The sequence below is a fragment of the Xyrauchen texanus genome, chromosome 49 (genome assembly GCF_025860055.1).
Source record: "Xyrauchen texanus isolate HMW12.3.18 chromosome 49, RBS_HiC_50CHRs, whole genome shotgun sequence".
NCBI classification, from domain to species: Eukaryota; Metazoa; Chordata; class Actinopteri; order Cypriniformes; family Catostomidae; genus Xyrauchen; species Xyrauchen texanus.
In genome coordinates, this window is record NC_068324.1 from 996,864 (window position 1) to 1,020,956 (window position 24,093).

Below are 24,093 nucleotides of genomic sequence, written 5' to 3' on the forward strand. Positions count from 1 at the left end.
CAGTGTCTTCCCTAACCCGCTCAGTGTTATAAATGAGCAGGACTGGCATGCATCTAATTCGACCGGTACCCTCCCCGTTCTGTTCCTGGACCAACGAAGGATCCCAGTTTGTGCTCAGAAGAAGATGGAAGCCGTCTCCCTAAGGAGAGATGTTCTCTATATTATATTCTCATTAGGTGAGCCTCATCATCCCCTACCCAAACCAGGCTTATCAAATTGTATGTAAAGGGATATAAACGGGCAAGGAGGAGGCGAGAACCGGCTTGGCAATATAAATAATACTTTAATGAGAAACGTAAACAAACAACACAAACACACATATGACGGTCAGCTGACAGTAAACGATCTCTCTCTCTCGTCCATCACCTTCCGCAGTCGGCGGTTCTCCGATTTGCCGTAGCTTGGTCCTCGGCCACTCCTCCACCCTCTAACGGACAACAGCCACGCCTCCCCGGGCAGATCGGAGGCAGTCCTCTAGCCCCTGGCGGACGGAACGCCCCGCCGCGTTCTCGGGGAACAGAAGGGGTCTCCCCCGCCCCTGGCAGTGGCCCTGACCACTCAAGGCGGTCTGTTAGGAGCCCCTTCTCCCCTCGCTGTCGGCTGCCATTCCTCTGCTTCCAGATGGAAGACGTTGCAAAAAATTATTTTAGCGGCAAGTAATTTTGCCCGCATTACATTTACATTTTACATTTACATTTATGCATTTGGCAGACGCTTTTATCCAAAGTGATTTACAGTGCACTTATTACAGGGACAATCCCCCCGGAGCAACCTGGAGTTAAGTGTCTTACTCAAGGACACAATGGTGGTGACTGTGGGGATCGAACCAGCAACCTTCTGATTACCAGTTATGTGCTTTAGCCCACTACACCACCACCACTTCTCTTATGCATCATTACGAGTTGTCATAATACTATGGGCCTCCTGACTGTACAATGCTCTGGGCCCCTTTCCTATTAAAACTTATAGTTTAGAATTTGTTATGGGGCCCCCTGGACCTTTGGGCCCCTCGAATCGTTACCATCTTTCCCCTCACTAGCTACGGCTCTGGATGCAGCCTCTAGGTTTGAGAATGGAGCACTAGCTTCCAGCTCACTATAATACTGCACAGTTTACTCTGTTTGACTCTTGCAATTGTTTCAATAAAAGTGCAAAAGTATGCATTACATTCAACAATAAATGCATAGTTGTCACATGACACATATACACTGAACATTTGAATAAATCCAGAGCATACATACTATAAACAGCACAAACAATCAGAGGTTTAGCATGCTATGCCAAATATGTGATGTGATTTGGGACTGGGGAAGCTCACTACTGCCCTCTGTCTGATGGAGTGAGCAACACAGAATCATGCAGGTTGAAGTGTATTGACAGTGCTCATGAAATCCATCCCTGGTCTTCAGCTTTACATTGTTACAGAAAGGAAATGACATCACAGATGCACCTGGAGTCTAGCCTCCATCCAACTTGCCATCAGTGCCATTTCTTTCACACTGCTAACATGATTAATGAACGTACTTTTCTGTGCAGATGTGGCCGTGTAATTATTTGTTTAAAGATGTAAACAAGCTGAAACCTCTCTGGAAGTGTGTGTACATTAAACATGCACAACCTGTAATGACAGATGTGTATAACACTTCCTCTAAATCACTAAACCATCTGGCCACTGCAAAGGTCTTGGTATTAAAGCAAACATTCTGGCTTGTGTACGGCTGAAATCATGTGACACTCAAATAGGTCACGGGCCGAGTTGCATCCTGTTTTCTGCAGCAGAACTTCTCTGACTGATTTTTGGCACGCGTGTTGAAGACAACGAGAGTGATTTCTGGCAACGATTTTATCTAATGTTCATTCTTGTTCTCCTTTCATGGTTTATCTCAAAGCATATTTAAAGTTAAAACAAAGACTTATCGCAGGGTTGGTGGTTCGATTCCCGGCCGAAGTGTCCTTGGGCAAGAAGCTGAACCGGAAGTTGCTCCCAATGGCAGACTAGCACCTTACATACAGCTCTGCCGCCGTGTGTGTGTGTGTGTGTGTGTGTGTGTGTGAAAGGGAGAGAGAGTGTGTGTGAGAGGGAGAGAGAGTGTGTGTGTGTGAGTGTGTGTGTGAGAGTGTGTGTGAGTGCGTGTGTTTGTGAGTGTGTGTGTGTGTGTGTGAAAGGGAGAGAGTGTGTGTGTGTGTGAGTGAGTGAGTGTGTGTGAGTGTGTGTGAGTGAGTTTGTGAGTGTGTGTGTAAAAGGGAGAGAGAGTGTGTGTGTGTGTAAAAGGGAGAGAGAGTGTGTGTGTGTGAGAGGGAGAGTGTGTGTGTGTGTGTGAGTGCGTGTGTGATTGTGTGTGTGTTTGTGAGTGTGATTGCGTGTGATTGCATGTGAGAGGGAGCGAGAGAGTGTGTGTGTGTGAGTGTTTGTGTGTGTGTGTATGTGTGTGTGAGTGTATGTGTGTTTGTGAGTGTGATTGCATGTGAGAGGGAGAGAGAGAGTGTGTGTGTGTGTGAGTGTTTGTGTGTGTGAGTGTGTGTGAGTGAGTGTGTGTGAGTGTGTAAGTGTATGTGTGTGTGTGAGTGCGTGTGTGATTGTGTGTGTGTTTGTGATTGCGTGTGAGAGGGAGAGAGAGAGTGTGAGTGTGTGTGTGAGTGCGTGTGTGTTTGTGCGTGTGTGTGATTGCATGTGAGAGGGAGAGAGTGTGTGTGTGTGAGTGTTTGTGTGTGAGTGTGTATGTGTGTGTGAGTGTGTATGTGTGTGAGTGCGTGTGTGTTTGTGTGTGTGTGTGATTGCATGTGAGAGGGAGAGAGTGTGTGTGTGTGAGTGTTTGTGTGTGAGTGTGTATGTGTGTGTGAGTGTATGTGTGTGTGTTTGTGTGTGAGTGTCTGTGCGTGTGTGAGTGTGTGTGTGTATGTGTGTGAGTGCGTGTGTGTGTTTGTGTGTGTGTGCTAGTAGCTAGATCGTGACAACTGAGTTTTGTTTTGTGTGTTACAAGTGAGTGTTTAAATCATGAACTCGTTTACATGAATCCAGATTCACTAGTAGAAAACTCAACTATTATGTTTTGTTCTTTCAAGTTGTGTTCTGGAGTTTTATGGATTACTTTGATGCTGCTTTAATGTCCTTTTTGGACCTTCAAACCCCTTTTGGATCTTCTGGTCACCATTCACTTGCATTGTATGGACTTACAGAGCTGAGATATTCTTCTAAAAATCTTACTATTAATAAAAATCACACATCTGGAATGGCGTGACGGTCAATAAATGATGAGAGAATTTTCATTTTTGTGTGAACTATCCTTTTAAAAATGGGTCATTCACACAACCTATTTGTTAAACCAGCCCGAGTCTTTCATGCATACATCTGGTGCACAGATGTAAGAGCATTGAAGAAGATGTGCTGTCCTAATTTAGAAGCGCTCTTAATCAACTGTAAACCTTTCTACTCACCGCAGGAGTTTTCCTCGTTTATTCTGGTGAGTGCTTATATCCTGCCACAAGCAACATTGCAACAGCTGGCTGATCACAACACAGACATGGGGCAACAACACCCGGACTCATGAATTATTATTCTAAGAGATTTTAATAAAGCTAACCTCACAAACAACACATCACATGCCCCACCAGAGACAGAAATATACTGGACCGCTGCTATACAACATTAAAGGATGCATATCGCTCTGTCCCAGAGACTCTCTGATCACTGTCTGGTTCATCCTGTCCCGACCTACAAGCAGAAACTAAAATCAGCTAAACCTGTAGTAAGGACTGTAAAGAGCTGGACCAATGAAGCAGAGCTGGAACTACTAGTCTGCATTAACTGCACTCTCTGGAGTGTTTTTGAGGCTGCAGACACCAATCTGGACGAACTGATACTGTGACACTGCCCTGCCGCGTTTTTGGTGGACGGTAGGGGTTTCCCCCGCCCTTGGCAGCGGTAACCACTCCAGGCGGTTGACTGGGAGCCCCTCCTCCCCTCACGGTCGGTGACCGTTCCTCTGCTTCCAGGCGGCCAAGCTCCTCCGTCCTCTGGCTGATGGCCGCGGCTGCTCCTTTGGGGTGGATGATAGCGGTGAGAGCTCCACTTTGAAGACACAAATAACCATTTTAAGACTAATTCTTTTTAAAAACATCTTATGAACCTAAGACTTTTGCACAGTACTGTATATTTGAAGTCAAAGAATAACCTGTAATATTCTGGGTGTGCCTGGTTCTAATTTAGGTGGGTCCAAACCCACCCCGGCCCACCCTTGGCTACGCCACTGGGCAGAAATTGTCATAGTTTGGTAGTATGTTATTACAAACTTAGTGTTTAGTTTAAGCATCAAGTGTTTTCCCTGCAAATGACAATAAAACAGATCTATCCTGCATTATGTAAAAAAAACAACAACAATAGCGTAAATACACTGAATAAAGTTACCAGTCATTTTTACACATTTATAAATAGGGGATCATGTTATAAACAGTAGCATATCTAGATATAAGTGCAGAACATCTTGTTTAAAAATGAATGTTGTGCATTTCTGAAGTCTAACCAGCAGATGGAAACAAAACGATGGTTTTCAACCAGAAACACGTTACTTTTCTCAGCGCTGACCAGGGTGGACCAATCGCAGTTATTAGTGATTACCAACAAAGGCGCTTCATTTAATGGTTTTATAGAAAAATATTGGACGTATTTCCATTTTTTACCTCAGGTAAGAATTTAGGCCAATTACATATTTAAAAAAAAAAAAAGATATAAATATATATATTCTAGTGTTCAAATGTCTCCAAGACAGATCCAGAACGAGATATGAATGCGACACAATGACAAACAAACTTTGTGTTTTACCTGAAACAGACATTTAATTGTGTTTTTTAGTATATAAAAGTGTTAAATTAGAAACGATGTGATGTTTGGTCATCTCTGTTTGCACTTTTAAACGTACGTTGGTTTCAGTTTAAGGCGGATGTTGTATGAAGGAAATGACAACAGATCGAGGAAGTTTCTCAACCAGGGAAAAACACAAAGAACTTGTGTGAAACCATTAAGAGAGATAAATTGATATCGACACTGTGAACGATCAGGATGAGTGACGTAACGTTAGACACGCCGGTTCGGAAGCTCCGGTTCTCCACACTGAGGAAACTGTCTGATCTTCTGGATCCTCAGAACTCATGGAGAACCGTCATGATGGACATCAACAAACCCACAGGAGAACCCAGATACACACAGTTACACATCAGGTAGAGCTGTGACACACACTGCTTAATTTCATATATTACATACATACAAAATGTATAGATAATAATCAATATTATATTAATATGATGTAAATATAAATACATTGATAAAAATATATAAAACTAATAAATAGACAATTTACATAAAATATGCAGTTTAAAAGTGTCTAAATTAGTCAAGCTTGGACACACCTTCACATGGGTGTGGAAACTGGTTTGTGGTTTTTGTGTGTGCCATAATATTACATGGCACACACTGCGCGCTCAGTGTTAGCTGCGCGCGCAACATAGACGCGGGAGTCTCTAGACGGTAGTCAGAATCGTTCTCTCCAGAGAACAATAATCCTAGCAGCACTAACGCAGTTTGGATTACCTGAAAATCATGTTATTAAATGTTTTACTGTTTCTTTTGCTTTGCTGCTAAATACATTTAAAAAAAAAATAATAATAATCTTATGACGTTGTCATGACTCATGTGTCACATGGTGGGAGGAGCTAGTTCAATATTGGAGTTGGCGTATATGATAAGCACCACTTCGGGTTTTCATCTTATACAATCAACTTGTGGCAGAGATGTTGATCAATATATGACAAAGAATTGATATGATATGTACAATCAATTTGTTCAATGATCTAAGGACAAGAGTGGAGAAGAAAATAGATGAGGAATAGTTAAGAAATTGCATAAGGCTAATTCAAAGACCATACTTTTGCTTCGGGTGATCAATATTTGATAGTTTTAGATACAGGAGTATGGCAGATGCCTTGGAGCATGTTAACTGGACATATGTGGATCGATTGACCATTGGATGGAGAGGTGGACAATGTTATTTTGTCATTTGTTTTTCACTTGGCACTTGGGTGTGGAAACTGGTTTGTGATTTTCGTGGCTTATTTAGTGTGTGCCTTAATATTACATGGCACGCACTGCACGCTCACCTCCCACGGCAGAGACGCCGGTTCGAATCCCATTCAGAGTGGGTCGAGTAGGACCGGTTACAGTGGTGCTGTGACCCAGATGTGAGTGAGCTTTAGGGGGATAAGTATAACAGTAGCCAGCTGGAAGGTAGCTGTGCAGTGTCTAAACCTCACTCCCATGGCCTCAACACGTGCACTAGCGACTGATGTTAGAGGCTGTAGCATTTAGCCTCCTTGTTAGCATGCCCGCCTCCCATGCTGAAGACCCCGATTGAAATCCTGCTCAGAGTGGGTCGAGTAGGACCGGTTACAGTGGTGCCATGACTCGGATGTGAGTGAGCTTTAGGGGGATGAGTGTAACTGTAGGTAGCTGTGCAGTGTGTAAACCTCACTACCCTGGCCTCAACAGGTGCACTAGCAACTGATGCTAGAGGCTGTAGCCATTAGCCTCCTTATTAGCACACCCACCTCCCACGGCAGAGACGCCGGTTCGAATCCCATTCGGAGCGGGTCGAGTAGGGCCGGTTACAGTGGTGCCATGACCCGGATGTGTGTGAGGTTTAAGGGTATGAGTGTAACAGAGTAAATGTCATATATAAAATAATCAAAATACAAATGGGAAATAAGCAGCTTATGATGTCATAAAGACAGACGTTTGATGATTTTGTGTGTTATGTCAGGCGTTTTGAAGCAGCAGTAGTGCAAGGAAAGAGTCCCACCACAGAGATGCTGTTTGACTGGGGAACCTCAAACTGCACCGTTGGAGATCTGGTGAAGATTCTGACCCGACACAAGCTGTTCGCTGCGGTCAGTGTCCTCCTGCCAGGTGAGATGATCTGAAGATCTGTCTGTCTGTAATGTGCATCCAACGATATCTGTTGCTCTCAATCTCTTTTCTGAAATCAGACTCGAGCGTGGCGGCGTCAGTCTCCACACGGCTGTGCGAGGCAGTGCTTCCTCCGTCACCGGCGTGCCTGCAGCCCTGTGTGCGTCCTGAGGTGACTAAACCCATAAATGAAATCAGCACACCTCTGACGGAGCCGGACAGCACCAGCAGACCCGAGGAGAACTCAGAGAGTTTCGAGTTTCACAGAGTCGATTGTACGGTCAACTTATGGCCAGCTTTCATGCACTGTGGTTATTTCAGGTACTAGACTTTTTGTGAAGTGACATCGTAAGTGTTTCATTCTCCTAATCAGGTTTCTACACATTCACTCATCGTGAGCTGACGGCGATCACGGGGAACTGGGACGATCGTCCGCTGTCAGAAGGAGGGTGTCGACTGGGTGCTGGTGGGTTTGGCATCGTATTCAGAGGGATCATGGGTAACACGCATGTAGCAGTGAAAAAACTGAACCCTGTGAGTTTACATTTGCTAACGCTTTTTACTTCTGCAATGTAAAACATGACGTTCAACAAGAACAATTGTAGAACATGACTTGATTTTTTCCAATCGGGAAACGGATGATGTAATGTGTCTCTTGAAATATAAGAGGGCTTGATGACGTCACAATAAAACGAAAGTAGTTACATTAATGTGTGTTAAGAAAGTAAATATTGGGTCAGTTTTGATTTCATATGGACTTGAATGACAGTAGGCTGACTATTATTTAAGAACATTTTAAACATGTCTTGCAACACATCAGTTTGATCAAGGTGTTTGTTTGGATGCTTTAGTGTGACGACGGCTCTCCTGAAGACCTCAAGACTCAGTTTAATCAAGAGGTTCAAACACTGAGAAGGTAAAACAGATTTTTCTCTCTTGTTTTGTCTCTACTAAAAGTTTTTTGGTGCTTTTTGTCATTCACGAGGTTGACTTTGTTCCAAAATCTATTGAACTGGCTATCTAGACAGCATTTTAAGGCATCTTATGAGACTTATCACATCAGTCCATCTTTAACAAACTCTCTCTTATTAATAAAGCTGCTTATTGACAATTTTGTTCACAATAAGAAATGCTTACCCAGTATTTGTGTTTGCATGTATTTATGTGCGTATTATGTTGGCTTGACGTTATTCTACAGACAATGTTTTGGATTTTTCAAAACCCTAAACCAAGACCAAACGTTAAGCTTTCAAGCCACATCCACCAAATTTGGTACAACCCTTCAGACTGTTCTGGAGGAGTACGCGGTGTCTTTTCTAACTGATTGGAGTTGTGGTTTTCGCACAGCGGACATTCAAATATTACATTGACTTACATTGACGGAATGTTCAAACAGGCCAACGGAATGTTCTTGAATTCAAACTCCAACTGTCAAACATTTAAATGTCAACAAAAGGCCTTTGATCTGCTTTAAGTTGCTCTACAGCCATCAAACTTCAAACATTCTAAAACTAGTTACATTCTAACTTTCGGAACAAGGCTTTGCCGAAGCCACGAAGTGATATTACGATTATTTTCCCCCTTCTCTGACAGCCTGAAACATGAGAATCTGGTGAATATGGTCGGGTACTCCAGCGACGGGCAGCATCTATGTTTGGTGTACGCGTACATGCCCAACGGATCGCTGCTCGATCGACTGGCGTGTTTGGTAAACAAAGAATCTGACAAATAAACTCGATATAAATATACAAATATCACCCAAAGCCAAACGTGTGTTGATCCCATTGCTGAATGTTTTTCTTACAGGAAGGAAGTGCTCCTCTCTCATGGCACACGAGATGTTCTGTCGCCATGGGAACAGCCAGAGGTCTGGAGTACCTGCATCGTAATAATCATATTCATCGTGATGTGAAGAGGTCCGTGTCAGAGCGAAATGTAGCAATTTGTTTATCTTTCGATGAATTTTGTATTGTTAGTATTTGCTGTATATTGAATAAATGTTTTTCCATCTGTTTAACAGCGCAAATATCTTGTTGGACGAATGCTTCATACCGAAGATCTCCGACTTCGGTTTGACGCGAGCTTCAGCCAAACAGTCAAACTCAACGGTCATGACGCAGAGAATTGTGGGTACTACAGCGTACATGGCACAGGAAGCTCTGAGAGGAGAGATCACGCCGAAATCAGACATCTTTAGCTTTGGGGTGGTACGTTACGCCCGCTCTGATCATCCACTCTGTTTGTTGACATATTGACACATTCAATGGGTTACCTGAAATGGAAACTTCTGTCACTCTCAGTTCCGAGACGTTAGATTTATTATAACATTGTTGTCTTATTTAATGACACTTAAGCCGTGTTTATGTTGCAGGTGTTGCTGGAAATTCTGTCTGGACTTCCTCCGGTTGATGAAAGTCGTGATCCAAAGCTACTGGTCAGTGAACGATCAGTCAGAAGATCTCCTATACGGCGGCCATCTTTCCATGTCCTTCACATTGTGTGTTTTTCAGATGGAGATGAAGGATGAAATCGATGATGAGGAGATCTCTTTGTCAGAGTTTATCGATCAGAAGATGAAGGGTTGGATGATGGAGGAGGTGGAGGAGATGTATGATGTTTCATCTCAATGTCTCTGTGAAAAGAAAAACAAACGACCCACTATCAATGAGGTGTGTTTATATAATGTATATTTATTTTAATTTGATGTAGATTTGACTTTACGTACAGATAAACGGTATATATTAGGACTGTGTAAAAGATACATTTTCCCGATGCATCGCAATCTTCATTTGAACTATATCGATATTGATTCTTAAATCTCAAGATCGATGTTTTATGCAGATTTCACTCGCAATTGCAACCAAATTTAGTGCTTTTAGGTATTCTTTCTGTCCTTTACAGTCATTTGTTGATTAAAACAACTGTAAAAGAAGCATTTATTTCTAAATCACACATAGCACGGATGAGGTAAAGCCGTTGAGTCGCTCTCGTTAACATGCGCTCATTTACAGATGCTCTTTAAAGAGCTGCCGGTTTTCTTAAAGAGACAGTAACGTTTATTAGCACATGCTCAACCAATCAATGTCAATATTTGTAAATAGTACAAATAATATAAGTAAACAATAAACATGTAAATATATATATATTGTCATACTTATTGGTGGAATACATGGATTTTTTTTCTTTTTTAAAAAGCTAAATTGTGACCAAAATGATATAAAAACGAATAAAATAATTAGTCAAATTAATATTTATAATATAATTAAAATAAGAAGGTCCCCTGTATATACTGTATATTGTATATAAAATGTACTGTATATAACACGTCTTATTTAAAGATTTATGTGCACTGTATATTTGATATTTAGCTTTATATTTAAGAATGGGTTTGTCGTCAAATTGACAAATGAACTTGGGACACTTTCGGTCAAACACTTTATTTAGCATTTAGCAATCAATAACAAATAAAATATATAATGGATTATTTAATATTTTACCAGTACATAGGATAAGTATCATTTTAGTTTGCTTTATAGTGTTAAATATATACAAACCCGTTATTTTCTTCTATTTCTTTACTGTAAGGTTGTATCGGAGTTGGAGGATCTTCATCGTAAACATTCCCAAAGCTCGGGATGAGAGCCGCTCACGGTAAATCCACAATAAATGTACATTTAATGCACAATCCTGTCAAACATTCACTCGCTTTCTGAACGGCTTCATGGTCAGCAGCTCTGAGGACGATGGGGAAATCAGAGACACAACACGGCAAGATAAGAGATCACGCTTATCACCGTCATGAACAGCACTTGCATAGAAATATGAACGTCTTGGCACAATCTTATCAAAAAATGAGAATTGTATTTATGTTGTAAACAAAAAGGGACAGTGTTAAAATGGAAGAGATGTTAGATTTCCCTTGTGTTTGGTAAAACTAGAAAAATAAAACACTATAACTGAGGAATGACAATTGTTCAGGAATGGGGGGCGTTCGTGGAGCTCACTTTCTATTGTTTCCTGTTCCAGCGCAGTAACTACGCCAGTCTAACGACTCGTTGACCTGTTGTTAATTTGGCACAGTTTAAAGCCACAAAAGCTTTTCTGATTTATATATAATGTCACTGATCATAATTGCACAATTTCAGCTTTGCATGTGTTGAATATGTAGTTATATTGCTGTAAATATTTAGTGTTTTACAATCATGACGTGCACTGTGCTTTTTAATAAAGCCCTTCTTATGTTTTAATTGAAGTTATGCATTATTAATACTATTAAAATGGCAGATTTATGTATTTTGACACTTTCTTTATCACTTTAGCATCATGAACTAACAATAGACCATTTTTATCTGTGACACGATTTTACACTCCCGGCCCCTTATACGGCTAATCAAGCCTCCGAGAGGGATAAAGGCCGACTGTGGACGGTGGTGCGGGGGAGAGAGTGCGTTTACGGGCAGCACATATGTGTGTGTTTGTGTCTTTTCGTTTACGTTCTTTATTAAAAATATTATTTATATTGTCTAGCCGGTTCTCGCCTCCTCCGTTGCATTAATCCATTTACACTGGTGCCGAAGACCCGGGAATAGGAGGGATGCGCCGTAGTGGAGCTCTCGCCACTACCAAACACTCCAATGGAGCAGCTGCGGCCATCTGCCGGGGGATGGAGGAGCCCTGCCGCCTGGAAGCGGAGGAACGGCCGCCAACCACGAGGAGAGAAGGGGCTCCTAGCCGACCGCCTGGAGCTGTCATGGCCACTACCAGGGGCGGGGGGAGACTCCTACCATCCGCTAAACGCGGCTAGGTCACGAGAGGACCACTGACCGCTGCCAGGGGCGGGAGAGACCCCTTCTGCTCCCCAAGAACGCGGCGGGGTGTTCAGTCCGCTAGGGGCCGGAGGACTGTGTCCGATCCGTCCAGGGAGGCGTGGCTGTCGTCCATTAGAGTGTGGGGGAGTGGCCGAGGACCAAGCTACAGCATATCGGAGAACCGGCTTGACAATATAAACTAGATAGGTACATTTCCTGAAGAAAATGTGAGTGGTGCTTGCCGTGGCAAAACTCGTCAAATAGCATTTTCTAACTTGTTGCTAAGCACTAAAATAATGGTCATAGAATGTTGCTAACATGTTTTTTTCATGATGGTATCATGTAGGTTTTATATTTGTGTTAGCATGATGCTAACACGTTTTTAGCATGTTTTAACACTTCGCTAGGCGATGCTAGCATGTTTTAGCATGATGCTAGCACTTTTTTAGCATGTTTTAGCACTTCACTAGGCGATGCTAGCATGTGTTAGCATGATGCTAGCACATTTTTAGCATGTTTTAGCACTTCGCTAGGCGATGCTAGCATTTGTTAGCATGATGCTAGGTCGTTTTTAGCATGTTTTAGCACTTCGCTAGTCAATGCTAGCATTTGTTAGCATGATGGTAACACGTTTTTAGCATGTTTTAGCACTTCACAATATAAATAATATTTTTAATAAAGAACCAATGAAAAGACACACACACACACATATGACGGACAGCTGCCCGTAAACACTCTCTCTCTGTCGCACCACCTTCCGCAGTCGGCCTTTATCCCCCGCGGAGGCTTGATTAGCCTGATAAGGGCGTCCACATTAGCCTGCAACATTATCATATAATAATACTTACAGTATTTATTGATCTTGGCATATCATATGGAAGTTAGCATATGCAATGTTATTGTAAAAGTGTTGCCGATTTCATAAATATGGCGTCTCTACGGTATTTCAGCTCTCAGGTCCAAACAGCAGGAAATGGGCCACAGAAATCGAGAAAACGTCCGCGTTCGTGTCATCGCGTGCATGGTTCGTGAGGGTCTTTTATGCAACATAAACGATCAACAGCGTTGTGTCGTACAGACGTGGCCTCTTTGATGTTCAGTGAATCGTCGGCGGTGTCGTCGCCCTCTCCGGGCCGCCTCGTGATTCTGCGTTCACCCTTCCTGCCCTGTGGGCCGCGGGGTTTAGCGAACGCCCGCTTGTGCGCATGCTGCTTCGGATGAACCTCATCGTACAGGAAATCAGCCGTCAGCTCATCGCCGTTATCAATCTCCATCTGAAGAGTAAAAACACGGTAAACTTACGACCGAGAGACACCACATGAAGTGATCAAATATAAAAAGAGAGTGAAACGTCACAGACAGATCGGACCTTCTTCTCCACCTCCATGTGCAGTTTGTTCTCCAACAGCGGATTCTTACAGCTGGAGTACAACATCCGCTCCTTGATTCCACGGCTGTAACCCGGCATGGAGTAAATGAACACTGCAAAAGACAATCATGGGTGAATTATAGGATGTATAGTTCATGCAATGTTTTAATAAGTCTATGTAGAAAACATACAGAAACTTCTGTTTGCTGATGATTGTACCGATAGACTCCAGGTAGTCGCCCTCGTGTGAGTGTTTGTAGAGGAAGAAGTGATATCGCGCCGCGTCTTTAGAAATTCTCTTGGGTAAATCTTTCATTTCTGTGGCGTTCGTGTTTGACAACATAATCAAATCCTCCTCGAAATTAATGATCTGTCATGAAACAACAGACATGCATGAGGAAAACTGTTCCGATCGTTCTCAGATGTTCTTCATTTTCTGACCAATACGTTTTTTTTTTCGGACACTCATTTTTTCACTGTTACACTGTACAACCAAGCTGTCTTAAAGGGACAGTGCACTAAAATGAAAATACTCTCATCTTTATCTCACCCTCATGTCATCCCAGATGTGTGACTTTCTGTTTTCACCAGAACACAAATGAAGATTTTTAGAGGAATATTTCAGCTCTGTTGGTCCATACAATGCAAGTGAATGGTGACCAGGAATGTAAAGCTCCAAAAAGCACATAAAAGCAGCATAAAAGTAATCCATATGACTCGGATTCAATCCATGTCTTCAGAAGGGATATGATAGGTGTGGGTCAGAAACCTTTTTTACTATAAATCTCCACTTTTGACCAGTAGGTGGTGATATGCACAAAGAATGTGAAGAAAAAAAGTCACACAAATCTGGGATGGCATGAGGGTGAGATCAAGATGAGAGAATTTTCATTTTTGGGTGCACTGTCTCTTTAACTGTGAATCCTCCAGCGCAGAGGAACAAAAAAGATTGATATTTGCTGATAACCGATGTTTCGTACAGCAACTATCGGCACCGATTAATTGGTAACGTGAATTAATTGGTTGATCTCTGGTACACATACTCGCTGTCCTTCTCTACATATCGCGGTGGCACATTTTAGCTAATCGTGGCCCATTCAGACCGTTTCACGGCTGATCCACCGGCCCGCTTGATTCTCCCGATGGCCGATCGGCCCCAAAGGGCGTCGGCCCACCGGGAAAATGCCCGGTATGCCAGATTACCAGTTCAGCCCTGCAGACATGGATCAACATGTATGAGAAAGTTCAGAGAACATCACAAAGAATTTGATGGTGTTTAAAGAACCTAGAAACCACAAGACGGATCTGAAGAACCTCTAATGAAACATTAAGAGCTTTATTCCTCTCCAAAGAACCACATATTGTCAAACATGGTTCTTGAGAAGAAAGGAGTTCTTTAATGAACATAAGAACCGATAAAGAACAGTTTCTTACAGGCGATCTGTCAGGTGACCAGGCGATGAACATCCACTCGTGTCCCTGACTGTTTTTGGAGTCGAGTCTGAACAGGATGTAGCAGGGCAGCTCTTTATCCAGCACAGGAAGTACGAGCGAATCGTTGTCTTCCTCCCAGCTGCGGCATGCCGGTTTGGTGAGTCCTAAAACCAGCTCCTGTGGAAACATGTGACAGTGTGTGACACTAGAATGCAGTACGGGCACTATTCATGTCCTAAACGGTGTCTGTTGGGGCATTTGGTTCCCCCTTCTGTACGTTTCCAAATCTACTAACAGCGTTGTCAATCAATGATACAACTTGAGTGCAGCCGTACCATTTTCAATGACGATCTTCAGAAGTCTGTAATCTCCATTTCTGGCATTGCCGAAAACATTCTTCACTTCTTCAGCAGCTAGAAGACCAGAGACCACACACACACACACACACACACACACACGTTAACGGCCAGTAACAAACACAGGCAAGCATATAATACCCACATCAGTTATTTAGGTTACTGTAAAAACATTGTAAATAAAAAATGCATGTTAACCATGATATGATAAACCAACACTGGACTGGTTGTTCCATGCTTGGTCAATGCATTATAAGATGTGCATTGAGTTTTATGAACATTATACACAAGCATTGATACTTCGTATGTTATCCCATACATGTACACAACCATGCATTCATTAATAATGCATGCTATGTACTATTCGTGTCTATGCACTAAGTATGGTTATATTAAATACATGCACATGCTTTCAGTTTGATCATATTACCATTTACTGTACATGCAAAGACACTCTGTAGTGTAAAATATGCATGTATATCTAGTTTGATGACATCATAAGTATGCATCCACCCAGTAAAACAAAAACTACATGAATGCACAAACACGTAGTATGTTACATACAGTTATATGCATTAAGATGCATGTGTAGACTTGCACTCAGTGTGATGATATTATGAGAGGCATGCATATGCACGCAGTCTGAACTGGCGCGTGCGCTCGTGAGAGTGAAACATGCACACAGAACACCGAACCAGAGCTCAGTCCTTCAGTTCAACGCATGAAGATGATTTATAGTGACTTAAATGAGATCTGAGTGAAATCCGTGCGACAGATGAGGCTTATAAACATGTTTGTTGGTTTTCTAAACGAAACAGTGAGTCTGACAGCGCTCGTGCGTTCTCCGGAAATACTTTTTTAATGCATAAAAGACTTAAAATAAATAATTTCTTACCCTGAATACCAGTTTGATGAGACATAATTTTTTTTTTAACTCAGAGGATGATGTTTTAAGACTCGCAATCCGGGAAGAGGAGGCAGAGCAGCGGTGACGTCACGCGACTGACGCATCAGCCCTTCCTCCTTCTCCACTGCGCATGCGCGGATGTCAATGCAAAGATGATGTTGTTGTAATAGAAACACTGCTTTAGATAAGCACAGAAGTTTTCCAAAAATAACATTTAATTTTTTTATTTTTGTCCAATAATTAGTCTGAATTTAAAAAAGCATTTTAAAGGTTTTATTTTTATTATTATTATTATTATTCCAAAATTTAAGGTTAAATCAAATAGTGTGATAATTACTATTATTATAAATACATAAATAACAATTAAACTTTTTTCTTTTGCCTCCGCTGGTTTATTTGAGCAGATCTATGGGCTGTTTTGCCTGCAAAGTTTCTATTAATGCCAGTTGAAATCTGAGAATATCATGTTTTGTGCTATGTGAGAATAATCTGTTGCTGTGTGTCTGATCTGCTCTGGGCCTTTCAATGGATCAGATCCATCGGAGCGTGCTGCTGTCCGGGACATTGCGACAGGATTTGAGGATTAGAGCATGTGTCTGTTTGAGGATCATCAGGTCCTGTGTTTTGACTATTCCACTGACTCTCCTGCTGGAATGTGACTGACATGAATAATGGTCCTATTATTCGAGGTTCAGTTAGTATCATCTGGACAGCTGACTCATGCACTGAATTGTGTGCAGCAGTTTCTCCATCCAACATTCCTCATCCATATTCCGATTGAAGGAGAGCACCATCCGGTTACTCTTACCACACTCTCATTGCATTTTCAGTGTAACACTTCTGTGCTCAATAACTGTATTATGTGGTGAGAGTTTTATAAACGCAATAATGCACTTGTGGCTGTGATGTGAATGACAGACTGTATTCACAATAAATCACAGCCAGCTTGTTACTCAAGGAATCAATTGAAAGTAGCCCTGCATTTTATCCTTCGTCAGCCATGAAGAAAGTCTTTAAATTCAACAGATGGTTTTTTCTTCTTCTTCTAATATACAAGTATTAGACACGCACTCGCACACAGATATATGCACACACACATGCGCACACACACATAAACACACACATATGTGCACACACATGCACACACACACACACATAAACATGCACACACATATATGCACACGCACACAAGCACACACATATATGCACACACCCATGCGCACACACCCACACAAGCACACACACATATATGCGCACACACATATATGCACACACACACATGCGCACACACACACACATAAACACACACCCACACATCTGCACACACACACATGCGCACACACACATATATGCGCACACATGCACACACACACACACACACACAAGCACACACATAAACACACACACATATATATGCACACACACACATAAACACACACACACACATAAACACGCACACACCTATATGCACACACACACATATATGAACACACATCCATAAACACACACACACACATAAACACGCACACACATACACACACACACATATATGCACACATACACACAAATATATGCACGCATACACACGCACACATATAAACACACACATATATGCACACATGCGCACACACACACGCACACACACACATATATGCACACACACCCATAAACACACACACACACATAAACACGCACACACATACACACACACACATATATGCACACATACACACAAATATATGCACGCATACACACGCACACATATAAACACACACATATGTACATATATACACACACACACACATATACACACACATATATGCATGCATACACACACACACGTATGCACACACACACACATACGTACATATATACACACACACACACACATTCATACATATATGCATACACACACATACATACATATATACACACACACACATAAACACACACACACTTTAGCCCCTTTTAAGACTTAAACAATATAATTTGATAGAATTTTGTTATGAAATTGAAACGCACAAGTCTTAAAGGAGGCAAAAAAAATTATGTGTGTGTATTTGCAAAGAAAACCATGTTTAATGAAAAATAAAACATTAAAACAATAAAACATTAAAAATAACATTGGTCATTTTTGTGCTGAGCTCAGTGAAAAATATTCAATATTAATTTGGAACAACATGGGATTAAACAAGAAAACTTTATGATCCAACTGGATAAACTGCAATAGAGAGAGAGGGAGAGAATTAATCTAAAAACTGAAATCTCTTAACTCTGTTTCTCTCTCTCTCTCTCAATTTCAATTTCAATTTAAAAGTACTTTATTGGCATGATTGTGTTTACATACAATATTGCCAAAGCATTAATACACAAAACAGAAAATGACAAGACAAATAATAATGATAAGATAGAATTAAAATAAGGTGCCAAGTAATGAATCAAATAAAATAAAAACTATAATAACAATATACACTATACAATGTAAAATGAAATATGCATTTAACACGACATTATGAACATAAGAGAATAAAAGTACTGTGAGTGAAGTACATTAAGGCAGTAATTGGTTTCTGAAGAGGTGCAGCGAGCAAACTTACCATTTATTCTATAAGAATGGCTGTTTTTGGTGGTTTCCGGATTTGAGGTTTCCGAGAGTGCTGTGGGTGTGGTGAGGGGTTTGAGGAGGACTGCGCTGAGCTGGCTGTGTGACAGTACTGTCGCTGGTCTCCTGACTGTTCTCTGTAGCTGGTTGCTCATTGTCTGTCTGTGAGTCTGTGGATGAGCAACTGAAATGCACTGTATCAGTGGTTCTGCTCACGTGTTCAACTTTTTCATTAATGCTATGAATAAGTGTGTCTTTTTCCATCAGACACTTTTTCATTTAGATTATTGTTGTCTTTTAGGAGATTTTTTATTTTCATCTCCAGCAGTCCTATTGTGGTGTGGTATTCTTATTTGAAAGCCTTTAACTCCTCTCTTAGATGTTGAGAAGAGTCGGTTTCTTGGAATTTGCTTTCTTTGAATTCAGTGAGTTCCATTTCCAGTTGGGAAAGGCACTCCTGAATGCACTGAATAGAAACTGTTGATATGGGTGTATGTGGGTAGAGAGGGGCAGTTTGTGTGCGTGATGGTGAAGATGTCGGAACTGTGTTTGGCTGGTTCAACTCTTATCTCTCAGAAAGGTCCTTTGAGGTAGCCTGGAGAGGGGAGGTATCCAAGCCACATCAGTTACTTACTGGGGTACCTCAGGGATCAGTGCTTGGGCCACTTCTCTTCTCCATATACACAACATCACTGGGACCCATCATCCAGTCACATGGTTTCTCTTACCACTGCTATGCTGATGACACGCAACTCTACTTGTCTTTCCAGCCCAATGACACCACAGTGACCGTTCGAATCGCTGCCTGTCTGGCAGACATCTCAGCCTGGATGAAGGAACACCACCTGCAATTCAACCCTGCCAAGACCGAACTCCTTGTCTTTCCAGCCAACCCTGCTGTTGAGCACAACATCACCGTGCAGCTGGGTCCAACTACAGTTTCACCTTCCAAAAAGGTCAGAAATCTAGGGGTAACCATTGATGATGAGCTAAATTTCACTGACCACATTTCAAAGGCTGCAAGATCATGTAGATTTACACTCTACAATATCAGGAAGATAAGACCCTTCCTCTCTGTACATGCCACACAACTGCTCGTTCAGTCGCCTTAATCATAACTAGACTGGACTACTGTAACGCTCTCATTGCAGGCCTTCCTGCATGTGCTATTAGACCTCTCCAAATGATCCAGAATGCAGCAGCACGTCTGGTCTTTAATGAACCTAAGAGAGCGCATGTTACACCCCTCCTGGTCTCTCTCCACTGGCTGCCGGTTGATGCACGTACTAAAATTATCCAAATATTTCCCCAATTTAATAATTGCACCCCAACTGAAAAACTCCCTTTTATTCTCGGCGAAAAAGCTGAATGTGCAAATATAGCAGCAAGATTTGTAGCATCCTGTCATCTCCTGAGGGACAACCAGAACTAAAGAATGAACATCGATAAATGTATTATTAAAAATGTAACATAATTAATCATAATCATTTGTATTATCTGTTTTTCTTTAATGACTTTCAATGTTTTTCCTTATATTATATTTGCTTGATCAAATCCTAATTCAATTGTTCTAAACTATTTTATATGTTGTTTTAAAAAGCTTTGGCAATACAAAATGTACATTTGTCATGCCAAAAAAGCAAATTGAATTGAATTGAGAGAGAGAGAGAGAGAGAGAGAGAGAGAGAGAGAGTTAAAATTGGCAATAAAAGAACAGAATTTTTCACTCAAGGGCGAGGAGTGAGACTGGGCTGCAGTTTGAGTCCAACTCTGTTCAAAATGTACATTAATGAGTTAGCAGTGCTACTGGAACAATCTGCAACACCCGGTCTTACTCTAAACCATTCTGAAGTTACATTTCTTCTCTATGCAGATGATCTGGTGCTGCTGTCAGCTACTGCACAAGGGCTACAGCAGCACCTGGACCTGCTGGAGAACTACTGGCAGAACTGGGCCCTGACAGTCAATCTGAACAAAACCAGATTACAGGACACCAGATACACATTCACTCTGGGGAACACTGCAGTAGAACACACCCGACACTACTACTACCTCGCTCTAAACATCAGTGCTTCAGGGGTTTTGGTCTGGCAGTGAATGCACTAAAAGAGAAAGCTAGAGGAGCATTCTGTGCTATTAAGGGCAAATTTACCCAAGTTGGCATTCCTGTAACAATCTGGAGTAAGATCTATGATAGTATTATAATGCCTGTTGCTCTGTATGGAAGTGAGGTTTGGGGTCTGTCTGGCAGATTACTGGAGATGGGACAAACACCCCATAGAATCCCTGCATGCAGAATTCTGTAGAAACATTGTAAGAGTTCAGAGAAGAACACCTACTAATGCATGCCGGGCCCAAATAGGCAGATACCCCCTTATTATACATATTGAAAAACCATCCCTCAAATTTTGGACACACCTAAATTCAAGTTCCCCTAACACACTGCAACATGAAGCCCTTAAAACCCAAGAGCTGAAGCCTAAAACCAGAAAACTCACAAACCCACTAACAACTAACAAACACCAGTTTCAGACCAGCACTGCTGAACTAAACCAGATCAGAATAAACCAAATCATAAAAGAAAGCAAAAATTCATATTTATGTCAAGACAGACAGACAGACAGACAGACAGACAGACAGAGTCTGTGCTCACTGTGACACGGGTGAGGTCGAGACAGACAGACAGATAGACAGACAGACAGAGTCTGTGCTCACTGTGACACAGGTGAGGTCGAGACAGACAGACGAGATCAGATCAGATGCTGGTGTTACTGGAGGAGATCAGATCAGATGCTGGTGTTACTGGGGAGATCAGATCAGATGCTGGTGTTACTGGGGGAGATCAGATCAGATGCTGGTGTTACTGGGGGAGATCAGATCAGATGCTGGTGTTACTGGGGAGATCAGATCAGATGCTGGTGTTACTGGAGGAGATCAGATCAGATGCTGGTGTTACTGGGGAGATCAGATCAGATGCTGGTGTTACTGGGGAGATCAGATCAGATGCTGGTGTTACTGGGGGAGATCAGATCAGATGTTGGTGTTACTGGGGGAGATCAGATCAGATGCTGGTGTTAATGGAGGAGATCAGATCAGATGCTGGTGTTACTGGGGGAAATCAGATCAGATGCTGGTGTTACTGGAGGAGATCAGATCAGATGCTGGTGTTACTGTGAGAGATCAGATCAGATGCTGGTGTTACTGGGGGAGATCAGATCAGATGCTGGTGTTACTGGGGGAGATCAGATCAGATGTTGGTGTTACTGTGAGAGATCAGATCAGATGCTGGTGTTACTGGGGGAGATCAGATCAGATGCTGGTGTTACTGGGGGAGATCAGATCAGATGTTGGTGTTACTGTGAGAGATCAGATCAGATGTTGGTGTTACTGTGAGAGATCAGATCAGATGTTGGTGTTACTGGAGGAGATCAGATCAGATGCTGGTGTTACTGTGAGAGATCAGATCAGATGCTGGTGTTACTGGGGGAGATCAGATCAGATGCTGGTGTTACTATGAGAGATCAGATCAGATGCTGGTGTTACTGGGGGAGATCAGATCAGGTGCTGGTGTTACTGGGGAGATCAGATCAGATGTTGGTGTTACTGGAGGAGATCAGATCAGATGCTGGTGTTACTGGGGAGATCAGATCAGATGCTGGTGTTACTGGAGGAGATCAGATCAGATGCTGGTGTTACTGGGGAGATCAGATCAGATGCTGGTGTTACTGGGGGAGATCAGATCAGATGCTGGTGTTACTGGAGGAGATCAGATCAGATGCTGGTGTTACTGGGGAGATCAGATCAGATGCTGGTGTTACTGGGGAGATCAGATCAGATGCTGGTGTTACTGGGGAGATCAGATCAGATGTTGGTGTTACTGGAGGAGATCAGATCAGATGCTGGTGTTACTGGGGGAGATCAGATCAGATGCTGGTGTTGCTGGGGGAGATCAGATCAGATGCTGGTGTTACTGGGGGAGATCAGATCAGATCAGATGTTGGTGTTACTGGAGGAGATCAGATCAGATGCTGGTGTTACTGGGGGAGATCAGATCAGATGCTGGTGTTACTGGGGGAGATCAGATCAGATGTTGGTGTTACTGTGAGAGATCAGATCAGATGCTGGTGTTACTGGGGGAGATCAGATCAGATGCTGGTGTTACTGTGAGAGATCAGATCAGATGCTGGTGTTACTGGAGGAGATCAGATGCTGGTGTTACTGGAGGAGATCAGATCAGATGCTGGTGTTACTGGGGGAGATCAGATCAGATGCTGGTGTTACTGGGGGAGATCAGATCAGATGCTGGTGTTACTGGGGGAGATCAGATCAGATGCTGGTGTTACTGGAGGAGATCAGATCAGATGCTGGTGTTACTGGAGGAGATCTGATCAGATGCTGGTGTTGCTGGGGGAGATCAGATCAGGTGCTGGTGTTACTGGGGGAGATCAGATCAGATGTTGGTGTTACTGGAGGAGAACAGATCAGATGCTGGTGTTACTGGGGGAGATCAGATCAGATGTTGGTGTTACTGGAGGAGATCATATCAGATATTGGTGTTACTGGGGAGATCAGATCAGATGTTGGTGTTACTGTGAGAGATCAGATCAGATGCTGGTGTTACTGGGGGAGATCAGATCAGATGCTGGTGTTACTGGGGGAGATCAGATCAGATGCTGGTGTTACTGTGAGAGATCAGATCAGATGCTGGTGTTACTGGAGGAGATCAGATGTCAGATCAGATGTTGGTGTTACTGGAGGAGATCAGATCAGATGCTGGTGTTACTGGGGAGATCAGATCAGATGCTGGTGTTACTGGGGAGATCAGATCAGATGCTGGTGTTACTGGAGGAGATCAGATCAGATGCTGGTGTTGCTGGGGGAGATCAGATCAGGTGCTGGTGTTACTGGGGGAGATCAGATCAGATGTTGGTGTTACTGGAGGAGAACAGATCAGATGCTGGTGTTACTGGGGGAGATCAGATCAGATGTTGGTGTTACTGGAGGAGATCATATCAGATATTGGTGTTACTGGGGAGATCAGATCAGATGCTGGTGTTACTGGGGGAGATCAGATCAGATGCTGGTGTTACTGGGGGAGATCAGATCAGATATTGGTGTTACTGGGGGAGATCAGATCAGATGCTGGTGTTACTGGGGGAGATCAGATCAGATGCTGGTGTTACTGGGGGACATCAGATCAGATGCTGGTGTTACTGGGGGAGAACAGATCAGATGCTGGTGTTACTGGGGAGATCAGATCAGATGCTGGTGTTACTGGGGAGATCAGATCAGATGCTGGTGTTACTGGGGAGATCAGATCAGATGCTGGTGTTACTGGAGGAGATCAGATCAGATGCTGGTGTTACTGGGGAGATCTGATCAGATGCTGGTGTTACTGGGGGAGATCAGATCAGATGCTGGTGTTACTGGGGGAGATCTGATCAGATGCTGGTGTTACTGGGGGAGATCAGATCAGATGCTGGTGTTACTGGAGGAGATCAGATCAGATGTTGGTGTTACTGGGGGAGATCAGATCAGATGCTGGTGTTACTGTGAGAGATCAGATCAGATGCTGGTGTTACTGTGAGAGATCAGATCAGATGCTGGTGTTACTGGAGGAGATCAGATCAGATGTTGGTGTTACTGGGGGAGATCAGATCAG

General features: G+C 42.6%; 2 protein-coding genes across 5 annotated transcripts; one reads left to right on the forward strand and one right to left on the reverse strand.

Annotated features, from left to right (window-relative positions):
* The first annotated feature begins 4,854 nt into the window (after positions 1-4,854).
* On the forward strand, positions 4,855-11,293 carry irak4 (interleukin-1 receptor-associated kinase 4). Its single transcript, XM_052122545.1, has 11 exons — positions 4,855-5,214; positions 6,810-6,955; positions 7,036-7,230; positions 7,329-7,489; positions 7,807-7,871; positions 8,549-8,663; positions 8,762-8,871; positions 8,976-9,162; positions 9,327-9,389; positions 9,466-9,624; positions 10,541-11,293. Exons 1-11 carry the CDS (start codon positions 5,057-5,059, stop codon positions 10,592-10,594), a joined length of 1,413 nt encoding a protein of 470 aa, XP_051978505.1. The 5' UTR covers positions 4,855-5,056; the 3' UTR covers positions 10,595-11,293.
* LOC127640142 (twinfilin-1-like) lies at positions 9,493-18,629 on the reverse strand. 4 transcript variants are annotated; one of them, XM_052122559.1, is made up of 7 exons: positions 18,427-18,629; positions 14,902-14,979; positions 14,567-14,743; positions 13,324-13,502; positions 13,133-13,245; positions 12,840-13,037; positions 9,493-9,587 (listed from the first exon to the last, which is right to left on the reverse strand). In XM_052122559.1, exons 5-7 carry the CDS (start codon positions 13,229-13,231, stop codon positions 9,579-9,581), a joined length of 306 nt encoding a protein of 101 aa, XP_051978519.1. In that variant the 5' UTR covers positions 13,232-13,245; positions 13,324-13,502; positions 14,567-14,743; positions 14,902-14,979; positions 18,427-18,629; the 3' UTR covers positions 9,493-9,578. The 4 variants fall into 4 exon arrangements, 2 of the variants coding, with proteins under 2 accessions (XP_051978519.1, XP_051978518.1); XM_052122558.1 differs by lacking the exon at positions 13,324-13,502; XR_007970061.1 differs by lacking the exons at positions 14,902-14,979; positions 18,427-18,629 and having other exon boundaries at positions 14,567-14,850.
* Positions 18,630-24,093: the final 5,464 nt, after the last annotated feature.

Coding starts and splice junctions, on each gene's coding strand:
- LOC127640142 (XM_052122558.1), bottom strand. CDS start 13,231: ATGCCGGGTTACAGCCGTGGAATCAAGGAGCGGATGTTGTACTCCAGC. Junction 13,038..13,132: donor ACATGGAGGTGGAGAAGAAG/GTCCGATCTGTC, acceptor TTTACTCTTCAG/ATGGAGATTGATAACGGCGA.
- irak4 (XM_052122545.1), top strand. CDS start 5,057: ATGAGTGACGTAACGTTAGACACGCCGGTTCGGAAGCTCCGGTTCTCC. Junction 5,215..6,809: donor TACACACAGTTACACATCAG/GTAGAGCTGTGA, acceptor GTGTTATGTCAG/GCGTTTTGAAGCAGCAGTAG. Junction 8,872..8,975: donor ATTCATCGTGATGTGAAGAG/GTCCGTGTCAGA, acceptor TCTGTTTAACAG/CGCAAATATCTTGTTGGACG.